The sequence below is a fragment of the Natrix helvetica genome (genome assembly GCF_964273705.1).
Source record: "Natrix helvetica genome assembly, chromosome: 4".
NCBI classification, from domain to species: domain Eukaryota; kingdom Metazoa; phylum Chordata; class Lepidosauria; order Squamata; family Natricidae; genus Natrix; species Natrix helvetica.
The window spans coordinates 52,834,961-52,857,586 of record NC_138550.1 but is presented as its reverse complement, the minus strand read 5'-3'; the positions used below and the strand labels follow the sequence as shown (position 1 = coordinate 52,857,586).

The following is a 22,626-nucleotide window of genomic DNA, read 5'->3' as shown; positions in this document are numbered from 1 at the left end:
TGGTTTATTATATGGAATCCCAGGTAATGGTTTATTATATGGAATCCCAGAGAAGCATCATATCAATTTGCAGAATTATTTTAGTGATTATACACACACATACACCTATATACATACACACACTTCTTTTTTGATTCTGTCATCAATGAATTTATGTCAGGACACTACAATTAACAACCTAATTTCAATAACATGCTATACTGGTTGTAAAATATGACTCTATTATAACCTGCAGTGACTACGAGGGCATTCTGAGCAAGATAGGTCAGAAAATCAACAATTGAATTAAAGTAGGGTGCATATTAATGACGATGTAGGCTAATAGTGAAACATATGTTGTCAAGGGTGAACAGTCTTCCTGATTTCTATGACTAATTTTAAAAACAGCTGTAATTTCTTTACACTTGTGCATTAAATTGTGATTTAAAACTCCTATAAAATGGCTTGTTTTTTATTTATTTAAATGTTAAAAACCCGCATTGTGGCATTGGAAAAATTAGAATTCTAGTGGCTTGCTGAATTCCATTTCATCAGGTTAGTTCATATAGAATTCAGAAAGATATTTAAGTCAGTGTAGACTACTGCACAGTGTAGAATATGAGTAGAAGTTCTAGAACAGGAATCCTTAAGCTTTTGATAAGTATCTTTGGACTTTTTAGAGCATGGCTACTTGTGGGAACTTTTTACATAACAATTGCTAGATGAGAGAGATTTACCAAAATGCAACCTATCACTTTCCCCTGATGTTCTTTTCCAATCCCTGTTACCCTTCTTCTTCTTAGATATGCATACTTTCAACAAAAGAATTGCATCTCCCTGCCATTTTTATTTCAAAGAAAGTTTACGTGAGGTATTTAAAAATAATAATTCAGATGAAGCAGGAAGCCAGAGATGCCCTGAGTAGATGTCTCAAGGCATCTGTAGACACCAGGCCATTCTTTATATTTCTCCCTGAAAAAGAATCACAGAGACAATAAAGCTTTCAATATTTAATTCTGATAGTTGTACAGGTCTGTATTATCATGTTTACCTTTATGTTTAGGTATTGAGGGAAGTGATGATGAAGCTCTGATTGCTGGAGAACAGGATGAAGAACTAAGCCGGTGGGAGCAAGAACAGATACGGAAAGGCATTAATATACCTCAGGCACGTATTCAAATATCTTAGGATTTGGAGCAACAGATGGTGGTTTTAGCAATAGCTGATCCAAGCTATTTGCCAAAGCAAAAGAGAAAGTTGTGAATGAACACATGTAGCAGAGGGATTTTGCCCATGAAAACTTTAGGCTAGACCATTTCATCCTGTCTCCTCTGGTTAGAGTTAGGCTTACCTTAACATAGATGTTATTGAAATCAAAAAATTCAGTGATGTGTAATTCACTAAATGAAATTAACTTGGATTTTTAAATTGCACCATGTCAGATTTCCATACAGTACAGTTAATATGAATGCTATAGGCTCAACCAGTCACAATATATTAAGATCACATAAAGCAATAAATGAAGGTAGTACAGTACAATGTGTGTAACTTATCATCTAGTTTAATTGCTATCTATCCATCCATCTTTCCATCCATTCAATATTGTGTGGGTGCGTGTATTCAATATTGTGTATGCTGAAATAATGTGTTGCTTGATGATGCAAAAAAATCACTATCCGAAGATGTTCCTGCTAATCTTGTTAGAATGGAATTTTGAAATAGAAAAATTCATTTTTTTCATAACAAGCCGATATAATCTACTAAATGCCACACTAATAAGTTGCTTTAGTTGATCATTAGATTTAATGGGTTTTTACTCTAATATTTTGTGCTAATGGTTTACTGTCCAGTACGAATTCTTTAGCATAAGAATCAGCAATTGGTGATCCCTAGACTAGTCTACTAGTGAATGCCATCTGCTGCTCATGTACCAGTACACCAGCAAGAAGCATAAATGGTGCATGTGATAGCAGTTCACGTCAAGAAACTTAGGTAGTACAGCATTCTTTACCCTCATCAAAGTGATACCCCTGTAAGCTACCGTAATCATTCACAAAGAATACACATACAATTGGAATTTTGAAGTTTGTTGTTGCTGCTATTTTTATGCTTTCTGCTTCCTAGTGATAGTTTTCAGGTGTTGCTTTCTTTGATACGTACTGTTTTGCCCAAGGAACATAGTTAGATGGGTAATTTCTCACAGTAACTACTAAAGTTGTTTTTTACAAATAATCTTGGTTTGTAATAGAGTTTACAGAATCCCAGTTTTTATATGTCTGTACATAACAATATGTTTCATTCCTGTAGGTTCAAGCAAGTCACCCTGCTGAAGTGAATAACCTCTACTACCAGAATGCTTACCAGACAATGCCTTATGGTTCATCTTACGGCATGCCTTACACATATGCTGCATATGGATCAGAGACAAAGTCTCAAAAAACAGATAACATAATACCTTTCAAAACCCCCAGTAATGAGATGGCTCCTGTTACTATTGATTTGGTAAAGAAACAGCTTAAAGACAGGTAGGGCAGATCAACTTATTAAAATGTAAGACCTGTCCTCTAGGTTTCAGTCTGGGGGGCAGATCAGAATTTCATCAACGGAAGCCCACAGACTGGATCCTGCGTTGTAAAACGTAAGAAAAACTGTTCAATAGGCTATTTGCATTATTTTTCTGGAAATGAAGCTTGAATCATGTTGAAGACTGGTACATGTTCTGTTCTTGGTAAAATAATTTTGTAACTAAGAAAAATGGAAAAAAAAACCTGATGTTTTCAACTTGCTATATAATGATTGTATAAAAATTTAACTAATTCAAACTAAGAAGGTAAAAGTTTTAAATTCTATATTTTAATTGGAAATTCAAAATATGTATAGTCCACTAAATATTGACTCATGTTTATGAAAAGTAAACAAAATTAGTAAAAAAAAATGATAAATGAAAGGTTAGCTATTTGCAAACTTGATGTTAACCTCCAAGAAATTGCCTTTCATGATTTTTGTGTGCTTCTCTGATTTCTACTGAGACCATCAGGAATTAAGGGTCCTGAGTACTATGCCAAAGTGATACTTCTGTAGGTAAGACACCATATAAGAAAATAATAGCAGAAGTAGCCAAAATTATTTCTGTCTTTATTTAAATCATGTACTTTATCTAAGCGGTTAAACCATAAATCACTGTATGTCAAAAATCACTGGGTTGTATCTCTCATAACTGAGAATTGGTGATAGTAAAGTAGTAAATATGAAGGAGATTTGCTGAATGGAGATAAAAATAACAAAATCATGTATTGAGTATGTAGCTTTGCAGGTTAGTTGCTGTTTTAAAGGAACACAAATGTCTTGAAGGTCTATGAAGGTTCTCAGTCATCCAGGTCATGGTTGTTCCAAAGGTGCTTTTTCAAAAGGCACCTGGACTTTTTTCTTTCTTTTTCTTGAAGATATTTTGCCTCTCATCCAAGAAGCTGTTGCCTTTTGAAAAAGCACAATAGCCTTAAAATAGCAGATATGTTGTATTGTACTATGAAACTATAGTTTTCCTGTGTCAGAAAACTCTTCCCACAATTAATTAATCTTGTTTTATTTTTTTTAATAAAACAGAAGAAATCATAAAACTTAATTAAAAAGAAAAATGCAATTACAGAAAGATAAATTATTTTTAAAAATCTTGAAGATCCTACAAGATTCTTCATATAAAAAGTTGTGATTGTAGCAACTTACATGACAAGTAAAAAAGCAAATTTGGAATAGAAATAAGGAATGTGCTTTGTCTCCTGAAAACAACCTCGCCATTGTTAGGATTGTTTCTTGCTGTACAACCCCACCCCCATTTGTATATACTGTAACTTATCCTGTGCTTTTTGATATAAACATGTGTTCTTGACCTTTAGGTTGGAGTCAATGAAGGAATTTCACAAAGCGAATCAACAACACCACGAGAGGCATCAGCAAAACCGTGATGATTCTACCAAGACAATTGAAAGATTAGAAGGGTCTTCTGGGGGTATTGGTGAACGGTATAAATTTCTGCAAGAAATGCGAGGGTATGTCCAAGACTTGCTTGAGTGTTTCAGTGAAAAGGTAAGAATGCAAAATATATCCCATCTTTTTCAGTAACGAAGTTTACTCTCTGCTCAAACATGTTGTCTCATACATGCCAGTGAAAGCACATGTTTGAAGATTTGCCTTTAAAGGTGGTAAAAAAGCATAGTAAGTTAACTTTTGGAATAGTTCTTGAAACAGAAGATAAGCTTTTGATACCAGCTTTATAATTCTTAGAAGATATCTTCTTCCAGAAAACCATTGTGATTCACAATTATGCTCCAATACTTTTTAAATTACATTTGGCAGTTTTTGAGGCATTACAAGGTAATTACAGGAAAACATTGGATCCAAATAAATGGTGTCTATACCAATTATTTACAATTAGAATTAGCTAAGAACATTAAAACCAGCCCAACTTCAGTTTCATTCCAATTTCACATGTTGGTTTGGAGAGTTATAGATTGTAAAATAAATCATTATTCTGTGCCTCTTGTTCTGAAGCCTGACCCTTTGTGTCAAATACCATTTGACACAAAAACTTGATTGCACCCAGTTTAGTATATATCTATAATGTTTAATTGACATTGTGGTTGTTGAAGGATGCCTATTTGTTGAAGTTTACAACTATTTGCACACTCTGTAAGTCCTATTACATTAAATTTATTTTTAAAGAAGTCTTGCTCTGGAGATAATTGGAGCCTGATTAAAAATTTAAGCTGTCTATGCAGAGCCCTACCTAATACCACGTGCACTATAAAATGTATAATATATAATATATATTACACACACACGTTCATGTAATGGAGTAAGTAATTATATAGGTAGTCCTTGATTTAAAAATAGTCAAAGTTATGGGGAACAGCACCCTCCCAAAGCTAGTTTTGACTAGGTCTCAAAGTTATGGCCACTGAAGTATCCCCACAGTTGTTCGCCTTCATAACCGATCGCAGAGATGCTGTAGTGCTTATCTCCCCTCCATTTCTCACACTGGGTGCCACAGACATTGGACCTGCTTCCCATCCAACGGAGCCTCACACTCTCTTGTTCACCTTTCAAATGATTCCAGAGCCTGATTTAGGGAAGGACGACAGGCTGCTCTGTTGTTGGAACACTGCAGAGCTCAGGTTGGAAAGCATAGCAAGCAGCTTTGTTGCTGAGCCATGCAGTGCAATCCTGGAAGCAGACATCATTTTCTGAGTAGTTGCATTGAATCATGGCTGCTCAGCAAATGACCGCTTCTGGGATTGCGTTTTATGGACTAGCAATGGAATGGCTTGCCCTTCTTCTCTATCCTGAAATCCAGAGATCTTCTAAAGGTAAATATGTGATGGGTAACATAGGGAGGAGGAGTGTGTGGAGGCCTAGGGGGGTGGGAAGCAAGTCCAAGGCCTAAGGGGACCCCAGGGACAGGAAGCAAAACACTGGGTTCCTAGGGATGGGGGAAGCCTTAGAGGCCCGAGACAGGGCTTGTACTAGGTGTCCCAAGGCCTGTTTGGGCCTCTGAGGCACCCCATGGTCTGCTTAATGATCCACACATTTGTTTTAACAATTGCATTAGGGAGAGCAGGGATGGGGTCGTAAATGAGGCAATCACATTCATTTAACAGTTGTCATGACATCAGTTTGTAATGGGCAGGTTCCATTGCAGTCATGAATCAAGGACTAGCTACTAATAATCTCATCTTTTTTATTATACAAAAAGTATAATATATATTATTCTTTTCTGCTAGTACAAAATGAAAAATCTAATCTGGTGTGTCAAATCTAATACTCTGATTTTCTTTGTGTAAATTACTTCACAGATATTTTCACAATTCCCTACTGGGAATGCTTGCACTACTAAATTCTTGTGCAATTGCTAGCTGAACATGTAACTGCTACTGGAAGATTTCTTTATACTTAGTTTTAAATTGAGTACTATTTACTGTAATTTGATTATGTGTTACGGCAGCATACTGTTTATACTGCTAAATATAAACATTTTTTATTTCAATAATACACAATCAAAATGAATAAGAATTTCTAACTTTTATCTCTGTGTATTAAATCTATTTTTCCAGTTGAAATTTAATATCTTGGTTATGTGCCTGGACAATTCAGTCTAATGTTTGTACTTAGGGGGGATATATATCAATGAAATATTTAAATCACAACAGGCTTAACAATAACATTAGAGAGTAAAATCCATTATAACAAAATAAAAACATTTCTTAGATACCATGGCTTTGACCTAAGCAGTGCTTATTAAGCATACAACTTGCAAATTATTTCTCTTTAGTCCAAAAATGGGAGATGAGGTCGTGTGTCCCCCCTCCCCCAAATTTCCATGATTTCTCTTTTCTTACTTCCATTCTGAACCTCACATGTCTTGCTGTTAGAAAACATCTTGAAAACCTTTGGAGAAGACTTTTGGGAGATTGAGAAAGAAACAAAGGAGACAAATACTCTGTTAATGAAAAATAAATGCATATGTCATGTAATTTATAAGATTGGTTTAGAAAGTAAAATCATTCATACAGCAGGAGCCAAAATAAAAACAAAGCAAAGAAAATTTGAACAGGCAGGGTTTTTTATTCTTACCAGATACTCAGTATACATTGATGTTCTATTTGAACATGTATATTATTATGGTATATTATAAACACTTAGAATCAGTAGGATTATCTAATTTTGCCCTCATAGCTATCCACATCCAGATTTATATTAATTTTACAATTATTAGAGTGTAGATTATGGATTTTCAAAGAATTATTTTGCTGTAATTTAAGTTTTAAATCTTTCCAGAAAATCAGAAACTACCTTCTATTGGAGCATCTGCTAAACAAACTTATTATAGTTATCAGCAGAATTTACACTGATCTTGAAAAATATGTATGATTCAGACTATTTCAGTAATACCATTCTAGATAAGTTCTTTATACATCACAACACTGTTGTGTATTATGGATTGTGAGGTGCATGTGGGATAGAGTTTTCTCACAAAAAGAATTTGTAGGTGAAACAATAGCGGGTTATGCATCAATTGTGCTGCTCTCTTTTTTGTGTTTTCACATGTTTCTTTCATTTTCTTCTTGCTTGGATTGGCAAAAATCAAATTGAGAGGCAAGGGGGGGGAAGCTGAAATTATTTTTGAATTTTAAGTCTTATTCACACCAAATCAGCAAGGGTAATATTTGTGAAAATATAAAGTATACCCATGTGATTTGGATTATTTGATAACCTGTTTTAGCAGTTCATATTTTGGTTCCTACTGACAACATAGATAAGAATAGACTACTAGTACTAAAATAGTATTACAGCAACAGTGAAATCCTGGGATCTAGTGTGAACACTAGATTTGGTAGAAACTTTTTGATTGATTGTAAGTGCTCTTTTGGCATTTTGCACTTACTCAGGTTTTTGGTTTCTTAAAAATATTTTCACTGGTTCACAACATATATTTCCTTTTTTTAAAAAAAAGTTCACTAATGAAAAAAAGTTCCTGTCGGAGTAAGAAATTTTCTTGTTTTCAAATTCATATTTTACCCATTTTCTTGTCTTTGCTACTTCCTCTTATAAAAAATCCTTGTGTGTTAATAGCTTAACTAGTTTTCTGAATCTTAGTATCAAACTCCATATTATAGTATAAACAGTGGTATTAATGTATCAGTTAACATTGTTGTAACCATTTGAAAATATTGGTTGGGTTAAATTGGTAGAAGAGGAGAAATAGAGGACAGATTCAAATAACAACAAATGGGCTTAAAAATTTTAAATGTAGCTATCTGAAAATTGAAGAGTATTTTTTCCCTATAAAAACTTACAGAAATAAATTCTAATTTTCTTAGCATCACTGGCAATTTTCAAAAAACTAAGAATTTCACATTCTCCCCATCTCTCCTTTTATTTTTAACTTCTATTATTGAAACTTCAATATTAGAAACTTTTTTTCATAGCAGTAGTAACGTACATAGGAATATCTGTTTCTAAATAAATTCAACTAAAAGAAATATCTTTCAAATAAATATGTACAAATCCAATTATTAGATTATAGTCATGTCAACTTTAAGTAAACTCTTCCTTCAGTTGTGCCTGAAAACTGCTGATAAAGATCCATGCATTTTTTTTGAAACATTAGAGATGTGATTTGCCTTTTCTTTCTCCTGGGAATTCTTTTTTTTTAATTTCCTAGTGTCCTCTACAATCTTTAGGATATCATGTTGGTCTCCTATTCAAGTACTAACTATACCCACCCCTGATTAGCCTTTTGAAGATCAGCTATGAGCAGATATGTTTCCAGGGATGGTGTTTTGCGAGAGCAGGGAAGTGACAGAATTGACAGATTGCATTGCTCAATTTGAGGCACTGAAACCTGATAGGAGACATTTCAGAGTATTTGGAAATCCCAACAGGCTTCTATAATGGTTTTTTGTTTTAAAATCATGAAAAAGCTTCTAAGAGACTTACATTTTATTGTGGTTTGCACTATATTAAGTCATCTAAAAATAATCTGTCCATTTTTATATAAAGAAGCCTTGGAAACAGTGTTTTTTCTTTCTTTCAAACTATTCCAAATTAACCATTTTTCCAATGTGGCAGATATTGAGGGCAAGCTAATGAAAATGTGTGGTAGCTTTATAACTTTTCTGTATTTTTTTTGTACAGGCTTGATAGTTTGCTTCTAGTTAGAGAGGTTTAGCTTTGTTCTTTACTATTAAATATTCAGTAATTAAAAGTTAATAGTAAACTGAAAGTGCAGCAGTACACTTTGGAATAGTGTGGCATCCCATACAATTAAACACTTGAAAATATTTTTATTACGAAGTATTATATTTTTACAGGTGCTCCTGATTAACGAACTTGAAACAGCAATGCACCAGCTGTACAAACAGCGCGCCTCCCGCCTTGTCCAAAGACGACAAGATGATATTAAAGATGAATCTTCGGAGTTTTCAAGCCATTCAAGTCAGTCCATCTTGAAGGTTTTTATTATTCATTAAACAACCTTGTTTACATAGTTCAGTTATAATATAAAGTGAAATTTCAAAGTATGTCTTGGTTTAAATCTGATAAAAGAAAATCAGATTAGAGAAATCTAGCTCATACTTTTAAAATAATTTTCCCAGATTTTTTTGCCATGGCTAAAAATAGGAAAAAATATTTACAAGTTAGTAACTTATGTGACAATATACCATCTTACTCACTCACCAAAAGTATTTCACAGAAAATTATCTGAACCTGAAAATGATTAAGGCTATTCTGCTAGCAGTTTTCGTTTCAGTAATACTGGTTTCTGATGCTTTAAAACAAACACAACAGGTACAGTTTGTCATATCTTCCTATTTTTAAACATTAGTGCTAACCTGTTTTGTTTTAAATAAATTCATATTACACAATTTTGCTTGGACTAATTTATAAAATAAATGCTGCAAAATTTCCATTAAAAATGAATGTAACCCCTTCTATGAAATCTCATGCTTTCATTGGTAGATTCATCCAAGAATCCTCCCACATTTCAAACATTTTATTGCTTTCACACATGGCAAACATCAGATATCAAGTTGTATTCTGTTTCAATACTAATTGTCTTAACTTCAGCTGAAAATGTATTAATTCCTGTTGCTCATTAATGTTATTCAGCAGGATATGGAAAAAATATTCTTTATGAAAACGCCGAACACTATTTAAAAAATACAAACATAGGCTTAAAAAGTATTGTTAAATATTTTGTTTACCATTTAGAAGTTCTAAATGGTGTGATAAAACATTTAAAATCCAATATTTTTAAATATCCATCAAAAAATAAAATTCATTTGACACCATTTTTTCCTATACAAGAACGGGTAAGAAGTAGTATAATCAAACTTAATAGATGTATGCACGTATGTTGACATTTGTTAAACATCTTTGAAACTGCTATACACGCGCACACACAAAATATTACTTTTCATTACAAAAGATGCAGTCCTAATTTCAGTGTTTGTACTCTTACAGATAAAGCACTGATGGCACCAAACCTTGATTCTTTCGGGCGAGATAGAACCCTCTACCAAGAACATGTAAAAAGACGGACTGCAGAAAGGGAAGCTAGAAGGTACTAAAGCATTATGAGAATTTTAAAGGATGATTCTTACGGTCTACTAATATTTGGAGAATGATACATTGTCCTTGATCATTGATCAACTCCCATCAACTGTAGACAACATAGAAGTTTGAAAAGATAGGAAGGGCTGCAGATTCTTCTCCATTATAGCATACAATACATTTTGGTGTGTAACTATTCCAAATGGTAACTTTCTTTTAAAAGAGTTTTTTTTCCTTTTGAATTTGCAAAATGGGAGATAATTGCACAAGCAAAAGTATATGTCAGTAGCCTTTTAGTTGTAATGTTTGGATCATGCACAGTATAGTAGTGAAGCAGTTGCTAGGGATGGAAAATTATAGGCTAGTATATGAACAGTCTCAGACTAAAAGAAAAGGGGGAAATAATAAAATATTCAAGGTTTATCATTGCATAACAAGAACATATAATATTTTTGTGAGCCTTTGATTGATATCCAAGAGCCACACTTCAGAATATTAGAATAAAGAATTAGACAGAATAATGTCAAAAATTATTTTTAATTGAATTTTCCTTGGGAATAGCTTTAAAAATCTGATGTGGTGGCTACGAAGGTTTTGGCTGAAGGTTGTATATTCCATTACACTTCGTGGTGGGCGGGTTAAATATATTTCTGCTTTAAATGAAAAAGGTAAGGCATATTTGCCCATACAATATTATGCATCCTTTGTTACTAGGAAGTTACTTCAATTCAGCAACCTCTCATTTATTCTTTGTAACAGAGCTCGTCGTAGACTTGCCAGAGAGCAGTCTGGGAAAATGGCTGATCACCTTGAGGGTCTTTCTAGTGATGATGAAGAAACATCAACAGACACAACAAACTTCAACATGGAACGAGGTTAGACGATTCATCTTAATGATAGAAATAGTAATTTTTAAAACACAGTGTTTTGTAGAAAACATTTGAGGAGATTATTAGCATGGTTTAATATAAGGTATGAAGGGAAAAATTAAATTCTAGTTTATTATTATTTTAGCTTTGGGTTGAGGTAATAGTGTCCTTGACTTGCTGAAATATATGATAGTGTAGGATATGCTTTTATTCTCTTTCATAAGTGACCATTACAGGGAGGTTACTTATGAAAGAGTTTAGCGCTAAAAGTACCCATTCCTCTTGGCAGTAGCAAAAAACAGACTTACTGAAAAGTACCTTTCTTCTCTTCATGCTCTTAATTAAGTTCAAATTGTTCTGAGTGACTATAAGAAAAATAATGACAGGATATCCTTAGGCTTCTTTGGAATTTGTTACATATTAAAAATAGGATACATAGTTTGTTAAAAATATATTTGCTTAGAGAGGGAACTTAGAACCTTGCTTCCATGAGATAATCTTTCAGATCATTATCATATCATAATTGTTTGACAAGTAATCATCCATACAAAATAAATCACAAGATCTATTCACAAATTTAAGCAGGCAGGTTAAATATTTGTTTAAAACCAGGTGGGAAAAAAACCCCAAAATATAATTAAATATATAGAGAAGCCAAAATAAAGCATTTAAATTATTATGAATCTTTTGTTACATTTTCCTTACTTGTTTGATTGGTAATGAGGATTCGTTCAATTTATAGAGCTGACTGTGTGGACAACTTCCAATTAAAACATAGATAATGCCAAAACAGAAGCAATCATGCAAACAATGCAAAACAAAAATATGGAATGCTTCATGAATTTAATATAGTTAGTATATTAGATTACAGAAACATATCCTACAATAAACTAGAAAAACAGGAGATGAACTTTAAAAAAAAATTTTTTTTAAATCCTAGATCGCATTTTGAAGGAGTCCAGCAAAGTTTTTGAGGATGTATTAGAAAACTTTTCCTCCATTGACTATATTAAGGCACAATTTGAAGCCTGGCGTTCTAAGTATTTGTCTTCATATAAAGATGCTTATATTGGCCTTTGCTTACCCAAGCTGTTAAATCCCTTAATAAGACTTCAGTTACTTACCTGGAATCCTTTGGAGGTAAGAGCAAGTTAAAAGTCTGTTTAACAAGGTAGAATATTAAGTATAAATTAATATAATCATATGAAATGATTCTTAATTGAAAGTTGTTTCTCTTGAGCATTAGATTGGGCCTATAGTGTACTTTTCCACTTTAATGCTGATGTGCCATTTTTAAAGTATTTTGGTATTTTAATTACTTGATAAATGTCAAAATGGTATGAGGTGTAACATCTTAACAGCTTCATCAGTGTATTTAGAAAATATTTATGGTATCAGTAGCTCAGACAGGAAGGGCAGTGATGAGGAATATAAGATTCTGGTGTCATAAAAAACACAGGGGTCTTATTTCTATGAACAAGTAATAGAGTCCACTAATAGATTTTGATGTGGTGACATTCAAGACATCCTGAGAGTGAAGCCCACAGCCAAAAGATTTACATTGGTGAATTTATGGGGGTCTCAATTTATGTATCTCAAGCTGATACATACAGCATTTATTTTTTAATAGGACAAATGTCAAGATTTTGAAAGTATGCTGTGGTTTGAATCCTTGCTATTTTATGGATGTGAAGAATATGATCAGGAGAAAGATGATGCTGATGTTTCACTGTTGCCTACTATTGTTGAAAGAGTGGTTTTACCAAAATTGACAGGTACTTTGTATAGTATTTAATTAAAATATTTTATTTTTATTTTTCAAAGTAAAATTCAATTGAATTTTGAGAAGTACTATTTTTTCTTCTTTGTTAGTGCTGGCTGAAAATGTATGGGACCCCTTTTCTACAACCCAAACATCCAGGATGATTGCTATTACCCAGAAGCTAATTAATGGATATCCTACAGTAGTACATGCAGAAAACAAAAATACACAGGTGACAAAAATTGCTTAACTTTTTTGGATACATGACTTTCTATATATTGCTTCAATTACTAGTATTGAATTATAATTTTCATGATGCTTCTGTATCTTCAAAGACCTAAATTCAGATAGGTTATGTTCTTGCTTCACATATGAGTAATTTGTCAAAAAAATTAGAACAGAGTAACTTAGTGATTTGAATCTAACATCCATGCAAATAGACGTTAGATTCGCGAATCGCAAATAGATTGCGATTTCTACATATGCTGTTTTGAAATCCAGAACAAAAAAGTGGGATACGTGTGGTGTAATGCTTAAGATACTGAATTAGGAGTGGGAAAACACAGGTTCTATTGCACACATGAAAACTCACAGGGTGATTTGGGCCAGTCCCTCTTAATAAAACCTGCACAGGGTGTTTGTTGGGAAATTAGAAAGAGGAAGTGCTATGAAAAGTGGGATATAATTTTTTTTTCCAGATTTGAGTGAGTTGCATCCAAATGTGCAACCTTTTTGCTGTAGTCGTTAAGGGACTGACATAGTCATTAAGTAAATCTGGCTTCTTGACTGCTTCTTGGAAGCCTCCTGTCAAGATCCAGAATGGTGATCGCATAACCCTGGAACACTGGAACTGTTGTAAATATATGCCAGTTGTCAACCAAACCAAACTTTAATCGTGGGAGCAATGAGACAGTTGCATGTGTGAGGACTTTAAGTCACTTTTCAGCACTGTTGTAACTTGGAAGAGTTGTTAAACAAATGGTCAACGAAATCAGTATTATTTGAAACTCAAAGTTATGTTTCTTCAAGGTACCCGCTTAATTCAAATAATATCAGTATCACTTAACAATGCTCCTGCTTAGCAACCAAAATGTTGGCTCAGAAACTCTGGCATTTGAAGCATGCAAGTCTTAAAGCTGTCAAGTTACAAGATCCTTGCACCCCTAACCCTTTAGAAAAAAACCGCAGGGGCCTTCAAACCTGACAGCTTTAAGACTTGTGGACTTCAACTCCCAGAATTCCTCCTCCAGTCATGTTGCAGCGATGTCATCTGCGTGGATCTGCTCCATCTTTGGTTTCTTCATCGTGGGCAGGGCTGCTACTGAAGATGCCGACGAGCTGCCACCAGAATAATTGCTGCTACCTCTTCCTCCTCCAACAGCACCACCACATTTGCACCTGAGCTCAGCGCCGCATTACCCCCGCCCCTCCTCCTCCGCCGTGCTTTTGAGGAGCCATGAGGCTTTTTTCCCCCCCTGCTCCCCCCCCCGCCTTCCTACTGGCTCCCGCAGCCTCATGGCTCCTCAAAAGCACGGCTGAGGAGGAGGGGGCAGGGGTAATGCGGTGCTGAGCTCAGGTGCTCCGATCGAAGGGGAGGCGCCGCTGCCATGCGAGGGGATGCCGGCTGGAGCTTTGGCGGCTTCATCTCAGCTGCAGCGCCGGGCAGCAAATCCGGCAGTGCTGTTAGAGGAGGAGGAGGAGGTGGCAGCAGTTATTCCGCTGGCGGCGGGGGCTTTGGGGCTTCACAACTACCCTCAGTCGCCCCGTGCTCTTCAAAGCAAGTCTGGGGAAGTCCTTTGTGGGCGGCCCGTTCTAGCTGCCTGCAAAGGACCTCCCCAGCTTCCGGAGCCTGTGGCAATAGAAATCACTGCGTGGCAGTTGAAAACTGCTGTGTGGTGTTTTCTTGCCACGTGCGCGGCCGCGCAGCCGCGCACCTCAGAGGGAACATTGGTCATATGCTGAGGATTATTTGTAGTGAGAACTAGTGCCAATCTTAGATGTGAACTTTACTAAATACTTGTTTATAGTAACTTGTTGCTGAAAAAATTTCCATGAACAATCTTACTGGAAAATACTGTTAAAACAAAATAGGTTCTTAATTAGAGTGATGTACAGCTAATGTAAAGAAGAATACTTAGTCTAGTTTGGACTAAAATGCATTATAAAAATACTGTCTTAACATAATTTATATTAACTTTCAGACATTACTCCAAGGCCTCTTACTTAGAATGAGGCGAACACTAGATGATGATGTGTTCATGCCACTTTATCCCAAAAGGTAAGCTTTCTAGGCTAGTTTATTTATTTTATTTCAGAATCATTTACCTTTGTAATAATGTAACATGTTGGCAACACTTCTATGCTTATTGAAATATCTGTTGTCTTTCAGTGTTTTAGAGAACAAGAACTCTGGACCTTACTTGTTTTTCCAGCGCCAGTTTTGGTCTTCAGTTAAGGTAAACTAACAAAGAAATGAAACTAATCCAACTGATTTTTCCCCAAATGGATGAGTTGATTTGCTTAGTTTTGGAGTGCAGTGGATTGGAATCCCATTACCTTTGAGATCTTGAATTGCTATGAAATTTAGCTAATCTTTAGTGTGAATTGTACCAAAAGGATGTGATTCTCTAAAGCTATGCATGTGACCAAAGCTCTCTGAATTGCATTTTCCCATCATATAGTGAAAAGAGCAATGAATCAATGTGGCATACAGTTTGAGAATATTGTATAGGCAAAGAAGATGGGGAAATGCATTCTATTTCAAGCATTCTATACCTGAAACATCAAAAACTAGATATAAAAGTATTCACATTCAAAATATACCAAATATAACCAAAAAACGACAGTCACTTTTACAAAGTAGAAGATATGGTATTTGTAACTACTGGTAGATAATGAATTTCCTATTTATCAGTTGTAGAACTTTATATAATTTTTTAACCTTTTAATTGTGGAAATCAGTTAGCGATTAGGTTGGTATTTCCTAATAGGAATAATTTACTGATTTAACGAGCCTACATAATTTTATGATTGATCAAATTTATTACTATATTTTGCTAGCAAATATTGATAATATTTCATGTTTTATAGCTTATCATTTCACACAAATGCATTGTTACTGGAAGAATTTTTTTAAAATGGGACATAGTCAATTAAATTGTAGCACATTGCTCTCTTTTTAGATAGTAAGCAGCTCTGAGAACATTCTAATTGTGGCTGTTTGCTTTCAGAAATATTTCATTTAAATGTTTGTGCTAGTTTGTTTGTGTTAACTACAAATAATAGCAGCAAATATTGATACAGCTCTATTGCTTTACTAATTATGTTAATTTTTTCTATTTCTATAGCTATTAGGAAACTTTCTGCAGTGGTATGGAATATTCTCCAACAAAACATTACAAGAGTTATCAATAGATAGTTTGCTAAATAGATACATTCTTATGGCTTTCCAGAACTCTGAGTATGGAGATGATAGCATTAAAAAAGCTCAAAGTGTAAGTAAATATGTTTTAAATTGTAGTTCATTTTTTAAAATTCCTTTTTTAGTCTATTGCCCATATATTCAGAGTGTGAATGTGTTACAATAGCTATAATCTCAATATGTTCAAATACACATGTAACCATCAAATAGCCCAGGTCTTGATGTTCAGATTAAAATACAACCGTGAGCCCAGTAAATCCTATTTTCTATCACTGGAAGAGGAGCAAAACAAAACCAAAAAGGTGTAAGCTTCTGTTTTACAACAACAACATTGTTGTTTGAATTTCCATTTCTATTCTAGCACTACTATTAATGGGGCTGTGTGATGGCAGTTAAGATGCTGGCCTTGGTGGAAAACTGGCAGCCAAAGTTTGAGACCCAAGTGCCATGTGATAGGATGAGCTCCCATTACTTTCCCCAGCTCCTGCCAACAGGAAATGGTACCTATTTATCTATTGGCATTTGCATGCTTTCAAATTGTTAAAAAGTTTGAAAGCATGCAAATGCTGGTAGATAAATAGGTACCATTTCAATGGGAAGGTAATAGCACTCGGTGACATCCTGCTGGTCACATGATTGCAGAAATGTCTTTGGACAGTACAGACTCAAAAGCCTTGAAAAGGCGATGAACACTGCCCTCTATAGTCGGCAGTGAGTAACGGAGTAAAATCCGCAGGGACTCCTTTTCTGTTTTTTTTTAACTATGTTAATAGTACAAAAACTAAAATTAGCATATTGTGACTTCACAGCTATACTCCGCTGTTTATTTAAGTTTAGTTCCCAAATGGCTTACAATAAGATCCACTTAAAGTTTCAATACATTAGCAATAAATATAAATATCTGTGGCAGATGTCTGATCTTTGGCAATTGATAAGCTAGGTTGTATTTCCCTAGTAAAAACAATTTATGGAATTCTTAACACTTGCATGTAACATGAACCAGCTTTTGCTAAATTCTGGGCCATGGATGGACGATGTTCTGAGCAGTAGTTTGTTCTCAAAAGCAACTGGAAGGTCACATATGATACCAGAAAAAAAAAGTCTCTGCTCTTCTCCTCCTCTTCCCCCCTCAATTATCTTTTGCGTGGTTTGGAGGGATATAATGAATAGAAGAAGAAAGCATCTAGGAGGCAAAAAAAAAGTATTGTATTCTTTGAAAAACCTCCCCAAATGACTCAAGATGATATTGACGAAGTTCAGTATCAAAATAGTTAAATTTCAGCTCCATGATTTTAGAAATGCTGAGTGGGAAGCAGGGAAGAGTGGAAAGTGAATATTTTGCTTTAGTTTCTACTAGAGAAAGAATAAACAATTTTATAGCTGAAAATGGCACTATGCTGCAAAAATTTCGGTGGTGCAATTCCATATGGCCTGCAGTAAAATGGTCAGCTTTTCTTCTCTGATCCTCTAATGCAGTGTTTCTCAAACTTGGCGACTTTAAGTCCTGTGGACTTCAACTCCCAGAATCCCACAGCCAGCATAGCTGGCTGGGGAATTCTGGGAGTTGAAGTCCACAGGACTTAAAGTCGCCAAGTTTGAGAAACACTGCTCTAATGTAATGGTTTATTATACTGCGAATAACATGGAAATCAGCTTACAATTAGTGTTTTTCTTCCTGTTCCCTATATATGAAATATTTAATTAAATAATGAGAGGTGAACACTGAAGTTGACGAACAATCTCAGTTTAAAATAAGATGGCAGATACTGCTACAGACAAATATCACACATTGTAGTTGGTCATATATTTTAAAATCTTGCCTTGTATACTGTACAAACAACTAGATATTTTGACTTTATAATATTATTTTCTATACAGGATAGTTCTGTATTTTTAATTTTATTTTTAAAATAATCTTTTTCTAGGTAATTAACTGCTTCCCTAAACAATGGTTCACTAATCTTAAAGGAAATAAGACAGTATCTCATCTTGAAAATCTCTGTAGATATCTTGTTCACCTTGCTGATACAATATACAGAAATAGCATTGGAAGCTCTGATGTAGAGAAAAGAAATTCAAGGTACTCTACTTTAAATAATGTTTTGTTGATTGTAGTCATTCAATATAAGGAACGAGAGTTTTTAAAATGTTTATTTGTATCAGAAGCATCTCATTTAAAATAAGGCATACTATATGACATAAAATTTAAAATATAAAATACAAGATTAAAATATGCACAAATTAAACAAGTTGCCTAGAAACTACCGTGTTTGCCTGGAAATAAGACAGGGTCTTATTTTCTTTTGACCCACAAAATATGGCTTGGGCCTTATTATCAGGGGAGGGCTTATTGTTTTGGAGTTGCCGGGCAGCTGCTCCCTTGCGAACTGGCTCCCGAAGAGCCAGGCATAGCTCGCAAGGGAGCAGCCGCCCGGCAACTCCCCCTCTGGCCAGGCAGAACGCCACTCCCCAACCTAGCAGTATCCCGAAGGCACCAAGCAACATAAACGCCTTTCCCCCTGTTCCCGCGATTTGGCGCGTTCAGGATACTGCTAGGTCGATGAGCGGTGCTCTGCCTGGCCGGAGGGGGGCTTATATTTTTGCCCACCCGAAAAATGTGGCAAGGTCTTAGTTTCAGGACAGGTTGTATTTTCGGGGAAACACGGTAGCAACAATAATTGTGTTCTGTAACGCTGCCATGAAGTTCTCAAGTGTACAGTGGTTGGGGCACAAAGGGCAGGTATATACATGTTTAATTAAACATTAAAAATGTTTAATTATGTTGAAGCAAATGAAGCTATTTCAATAATGGTTGGAAGTTCTATAATTTGCATATATCTAACTCAATATAAGGTAATTAAGGCACCAACTACTTTGGCCAAATAGACATAGTTCCAGGCTCTCATTCCATCCAGACAATGGTGCAGAATTTTTAAGAACATCTTGGTGTCAGTGGAGAGGAAGCTGGGCATCATTTAAAAAATATTCAAACTTAAAACTCCAGTACTTACTTCTTAGGATTTCATATAGGTATTTAAATAGAGTATTATAGCCAAAGGATTGAAAAATATTCTTCTTTCAAGGAACATCCAAGTCTTACTTCCTAGAAAATACTACCTTGGCATAATCAATGTTACTGAATCTTGCAGCTACCAGCAACATAGGCAGTGGGGATGCACTTCTCCTATTTCATTGTCATATGGTTCAAAATGGGCAAATAAAATAAATAAAATCCCCAAGAACCGTATTTATATTTATTATTTATTCTTGGATCACCAATTCTTATTAGACTCAGTAAATTTATATGCAATATAACATCATGTAGGAAAATCAAAGTACAAAACATTCTAAGAACATCATAAAGAATTCAGCAATATCAAAATACCAATATCAATAAATAACTACTTTGTTGTTTTTATATATTATTATACTTTTAACTCTTGGCAACAATCCTTGCCCCAAAGCCCTTCAGAAAGGTTTGATTTTCACCAACTTCTGAAACTGTTACCAAGGAAACCCATGTAGTTTACATGTGAAGATTGTTCCAGAGTATTGATGCCACGAAAAAGGGGCAATGCTTTCTAGCTTCAGCCCTGTCAGCTGATAGAATTGTGGAACCACTAAAAGTTTTGGTGGGAGGGCTATCCTGACAGTTAACTCAGGATACAGTAGATGGCCTGCAGGTATATGAACACCAAGCGATATAGGAATTTATGAGACAACCACTTTTACTTTGAATTGCACCTGAAAAACTATTGATAATATAGAGCCCTGCAAGATGGATATAATGTAATCATAGTGCCATGAAGCGGTCAACAAGCTGAATGCTTATTTTCGACCAAGTATGATTTCTGAGTGGTCTTCAAACCAATTTCATGTAGAGCATGAAAAAGACAGACAATATCAAAAGTATTCTTTGTTTGATTGACATTTGTTTGATGGGCTGTGATATTACTGGTGCATCACCTGTTAGCAGAGCCATGTCCTTTTTCTAGAGCAAAAAATTAAGCATGTTTAAAATTCTAAACCATTTGGAACAAATTGTTGTTGGAGGGATAATGCTGAATCTGTTCTGAACTGCACACTCCATGGTCATTGTAGGGATGAGGCTTTGTGAGCATCTTAAGTACTGCTACATGATTTATGTGATATACTTGTATTCCATCTTTGCCAAATACTGTAGATATATCTGTACTTTGCATGTTTTTTTAAAACAATCTGACTTTTTTGTCCTTTCTCTTTGTAGGGAACATATAAAACAGGTAATAAAACTTCTATCAAGTATTCGAGCACTGGACCATGCTTTTACAGTCGCAAATGATCATAATGTGAAAGAGTTAAAGAACTTAAGTGACGGGAAATAAAATTGTGTCAATTAATTCTATAATATAAAATTATTCCTGAATTGTAATTTTGTACATATGTAAAGTTTTCTTAAATTGTAAAAGATTGTTTTTAAGACAAAGTGCATTCTTAAATACATCATATGTAATAGTGTTGATGAAAAGTGAAAGCCAAGATTTTTCACATGCATTTTGTTTACAAAAACTTTTATATCCCATGATGGCCATCTATTCAATTAATTTCAGAGTAGGAAAATGATAAAATGAATAGATGATTTCAGATATGTATACCTCCATAGTTACGTGTTTGAAATGATACCTTTTGAAGTAACTTTTTGTTGGCTGAAATTGGTCACTACATAATATGTATGGCCTTGTGAGAGTAAACAAGCTTCCCAAATAATACTTCGTTGTTAAAAATACACATATTGATTATAAAGTAATATTCTTAAATTTTAGGGGGGGGGAACCTGCACATAGTTTCAGTTGCCCAATAAATTATATTTCAGGTGAATTTTTTGTGCCATGTAAGCTAGATTCTTATTTTAGGAGCAACACTCCTAAATTGCATTTTTTTTTCTAATTCTCTGGAATGCATTTTCTCATAACATACCATAATTTTAAATCCCACAATGTCCATAGGATTTTATATTCTGTGATCATTCACTTCCAAAGTTACTTAGATTGTTTAAGATTAACCTTTCGGTTGTCATGGCTTGCTCCTAAATTTAGTTTGAATTGAAAAGAATGTTGTCAGTGTAGATATCCTTCTTGATCTTATCTTGATATGTAGTCCTTTGTACCTGAAAAAAGAAATGGACTATCAAACCATCGTACTTTATCATGGTCTTGTCGTGTGATGGAAAGAAAATATTAAATGTACAGTTTGCCTTTTGGACACTAAATAATTTCTGAATTCCTTGCCATGATTATTTTCAATCGTATCCTCAAATAGTGTAAAGCCTTTAGACTTACATAGTAACACCAAGAAATCGCAGTTCATATCACCATATTGGCAGCAGACATCAGTAGAATTCAATGTGGGCAATTTGCAATGATTTTCTTCTCTTTTTCAGAGAGGAAAGGTAAGAAAGAAGTATATTTCCATATTTTTATGTGACTAAATAGAATTAATATACCCAGGAGTATGAAAATACTATCTATATTGATAAATTATTGGCATTATTTATGGTGGGTTGTCGTACATATTAGCAATATCTCTTTATTAAGCGTAGAACTTTGAATGGGAAGGACAAATTTTAGCAATTTTCTTTCCAAACCCCACATTTTCTCCAATGTTATTCAGCAGCAGAGTTTTGCCACTGGCAGGAAAACATAAGGGCTGATATACAATAGTTCTGTCCCATTTTCATTGTACAGTGCTATCAGAAGTCATCTGAGTACAATTCTATCTTATGCAGTTATATAACCAAATTCTGTTATGCTAAAAAAGGAAGAATTAGGATACATTCTTATATAAAACTGATTACAGTAATAGATATTTTACTAAAATTTCTTTTAATAGCTTACAAGCTAAGACCAACATTGAAATTTTGGAGGTAAATGATACAAAGAGTTTATTAAGCTAGGTGTGAAAAGATGTAATCCAATCAAAGGCTTAGACATCTATGAAGCTACAGAGAGATTTTGTCGTGAGGGAAACAGCAATTAAGAATAATGCTGATTCATCTTGTGCCTGCTTGCAGACAGTGTTAAAAAAATATATCATTCATTCACATATTATCCCATATTTTACACACATATCCAAACTCAAGAGAAAGGTGTATTCCCCAGACCAGATTTGTGGAAATTATACTGTATATAAGGAAACCTTTTCTAAAATTTATTTTAGAAATGTTAGGGTTATTTTTTTTTTTTGATAAAATCCAAAATTAAATTATTCTATGTATTCCTTAAGATAAATTACAACTATTTACATTTGGCCATCCTTTTATAGAGCTTGCTCTACGATAAATTTTCATGTAACTTTATGTAAAAAAATCAATTTTTCACATTTGTTTGAGTAACATGGATAGCTTTTTCTGAAAAATAATGTTAGCATTATCTAGGGCCTTTATAAATTTCAAAATACTTTCATTTTGAAATACAGTTTGAGAGTAATTGTGCTAAAAGTTTGTCTAA

General features: G+C 34.4%; 1 protein-coding gene across 1 annotated transcript in view; it reads left to right on the top strand.

Annotated features, from left to right (window-relative positions):
• The window catches only part of PAXBP1 (PAX3 and PAX7 binding protein 1), a 31,922-nt gene extending 10,530 nt beyond the window's left edge, over nt 1-21,392 (top strand). The window contains exons 5-18 of the mRNA XM_081950387.1: nt 1,043-1,146; nt 2,287-2,504; nt 3,873-4,062; nt 8,847-8,970; nt 10,000-10,099; nt 10,849-10,964; nt 11,899-12,098; nt 12,589-12,733; nt 12,831-12,952; nt 14,922-14,998; nt 15,110-15,176; nt 16,068-16,214; nt 18,067-18,221; nt 20,388-21,392. Of these exons, the coding sequence (XP_081806513.1) occupies nt 1,043-1,146; nt 2,287-2,504; nt 3,873-4,062; nt 8,847-8,970; nt 10,000-10,099; nt 10,849-10,964; nt 11,899-12,098; nt 12,589-12,733; nt 12,831-12,952; nt 14,922-14,998; nt 15,110-15,176; nt 16,068-16,214; nt 18,067-18,221; nt 20,388-20,505 (1,883 nt within the window). The 3' untranslated portion in view covers nt 20,506-21,392. The remainder of the gene's footprint in view (nt 1-1,042; nt 1,147-2,286; nt 2,505-3,872; nt 4,063-8,846; nt 8,971-9,999; nt 10,100-10,848; nt 10,965-11,898; nt 12,099-12,588; nt 12,734-12,830; nt 12,953-14,921; nt 14,999-15,109; nt 15,177-16,067; nt 16,215-18,066; nt 18,222-20,387) is intronic.
• Nucleotides 21,393-22,626: the final 1,234 nt, after the last annotated feature.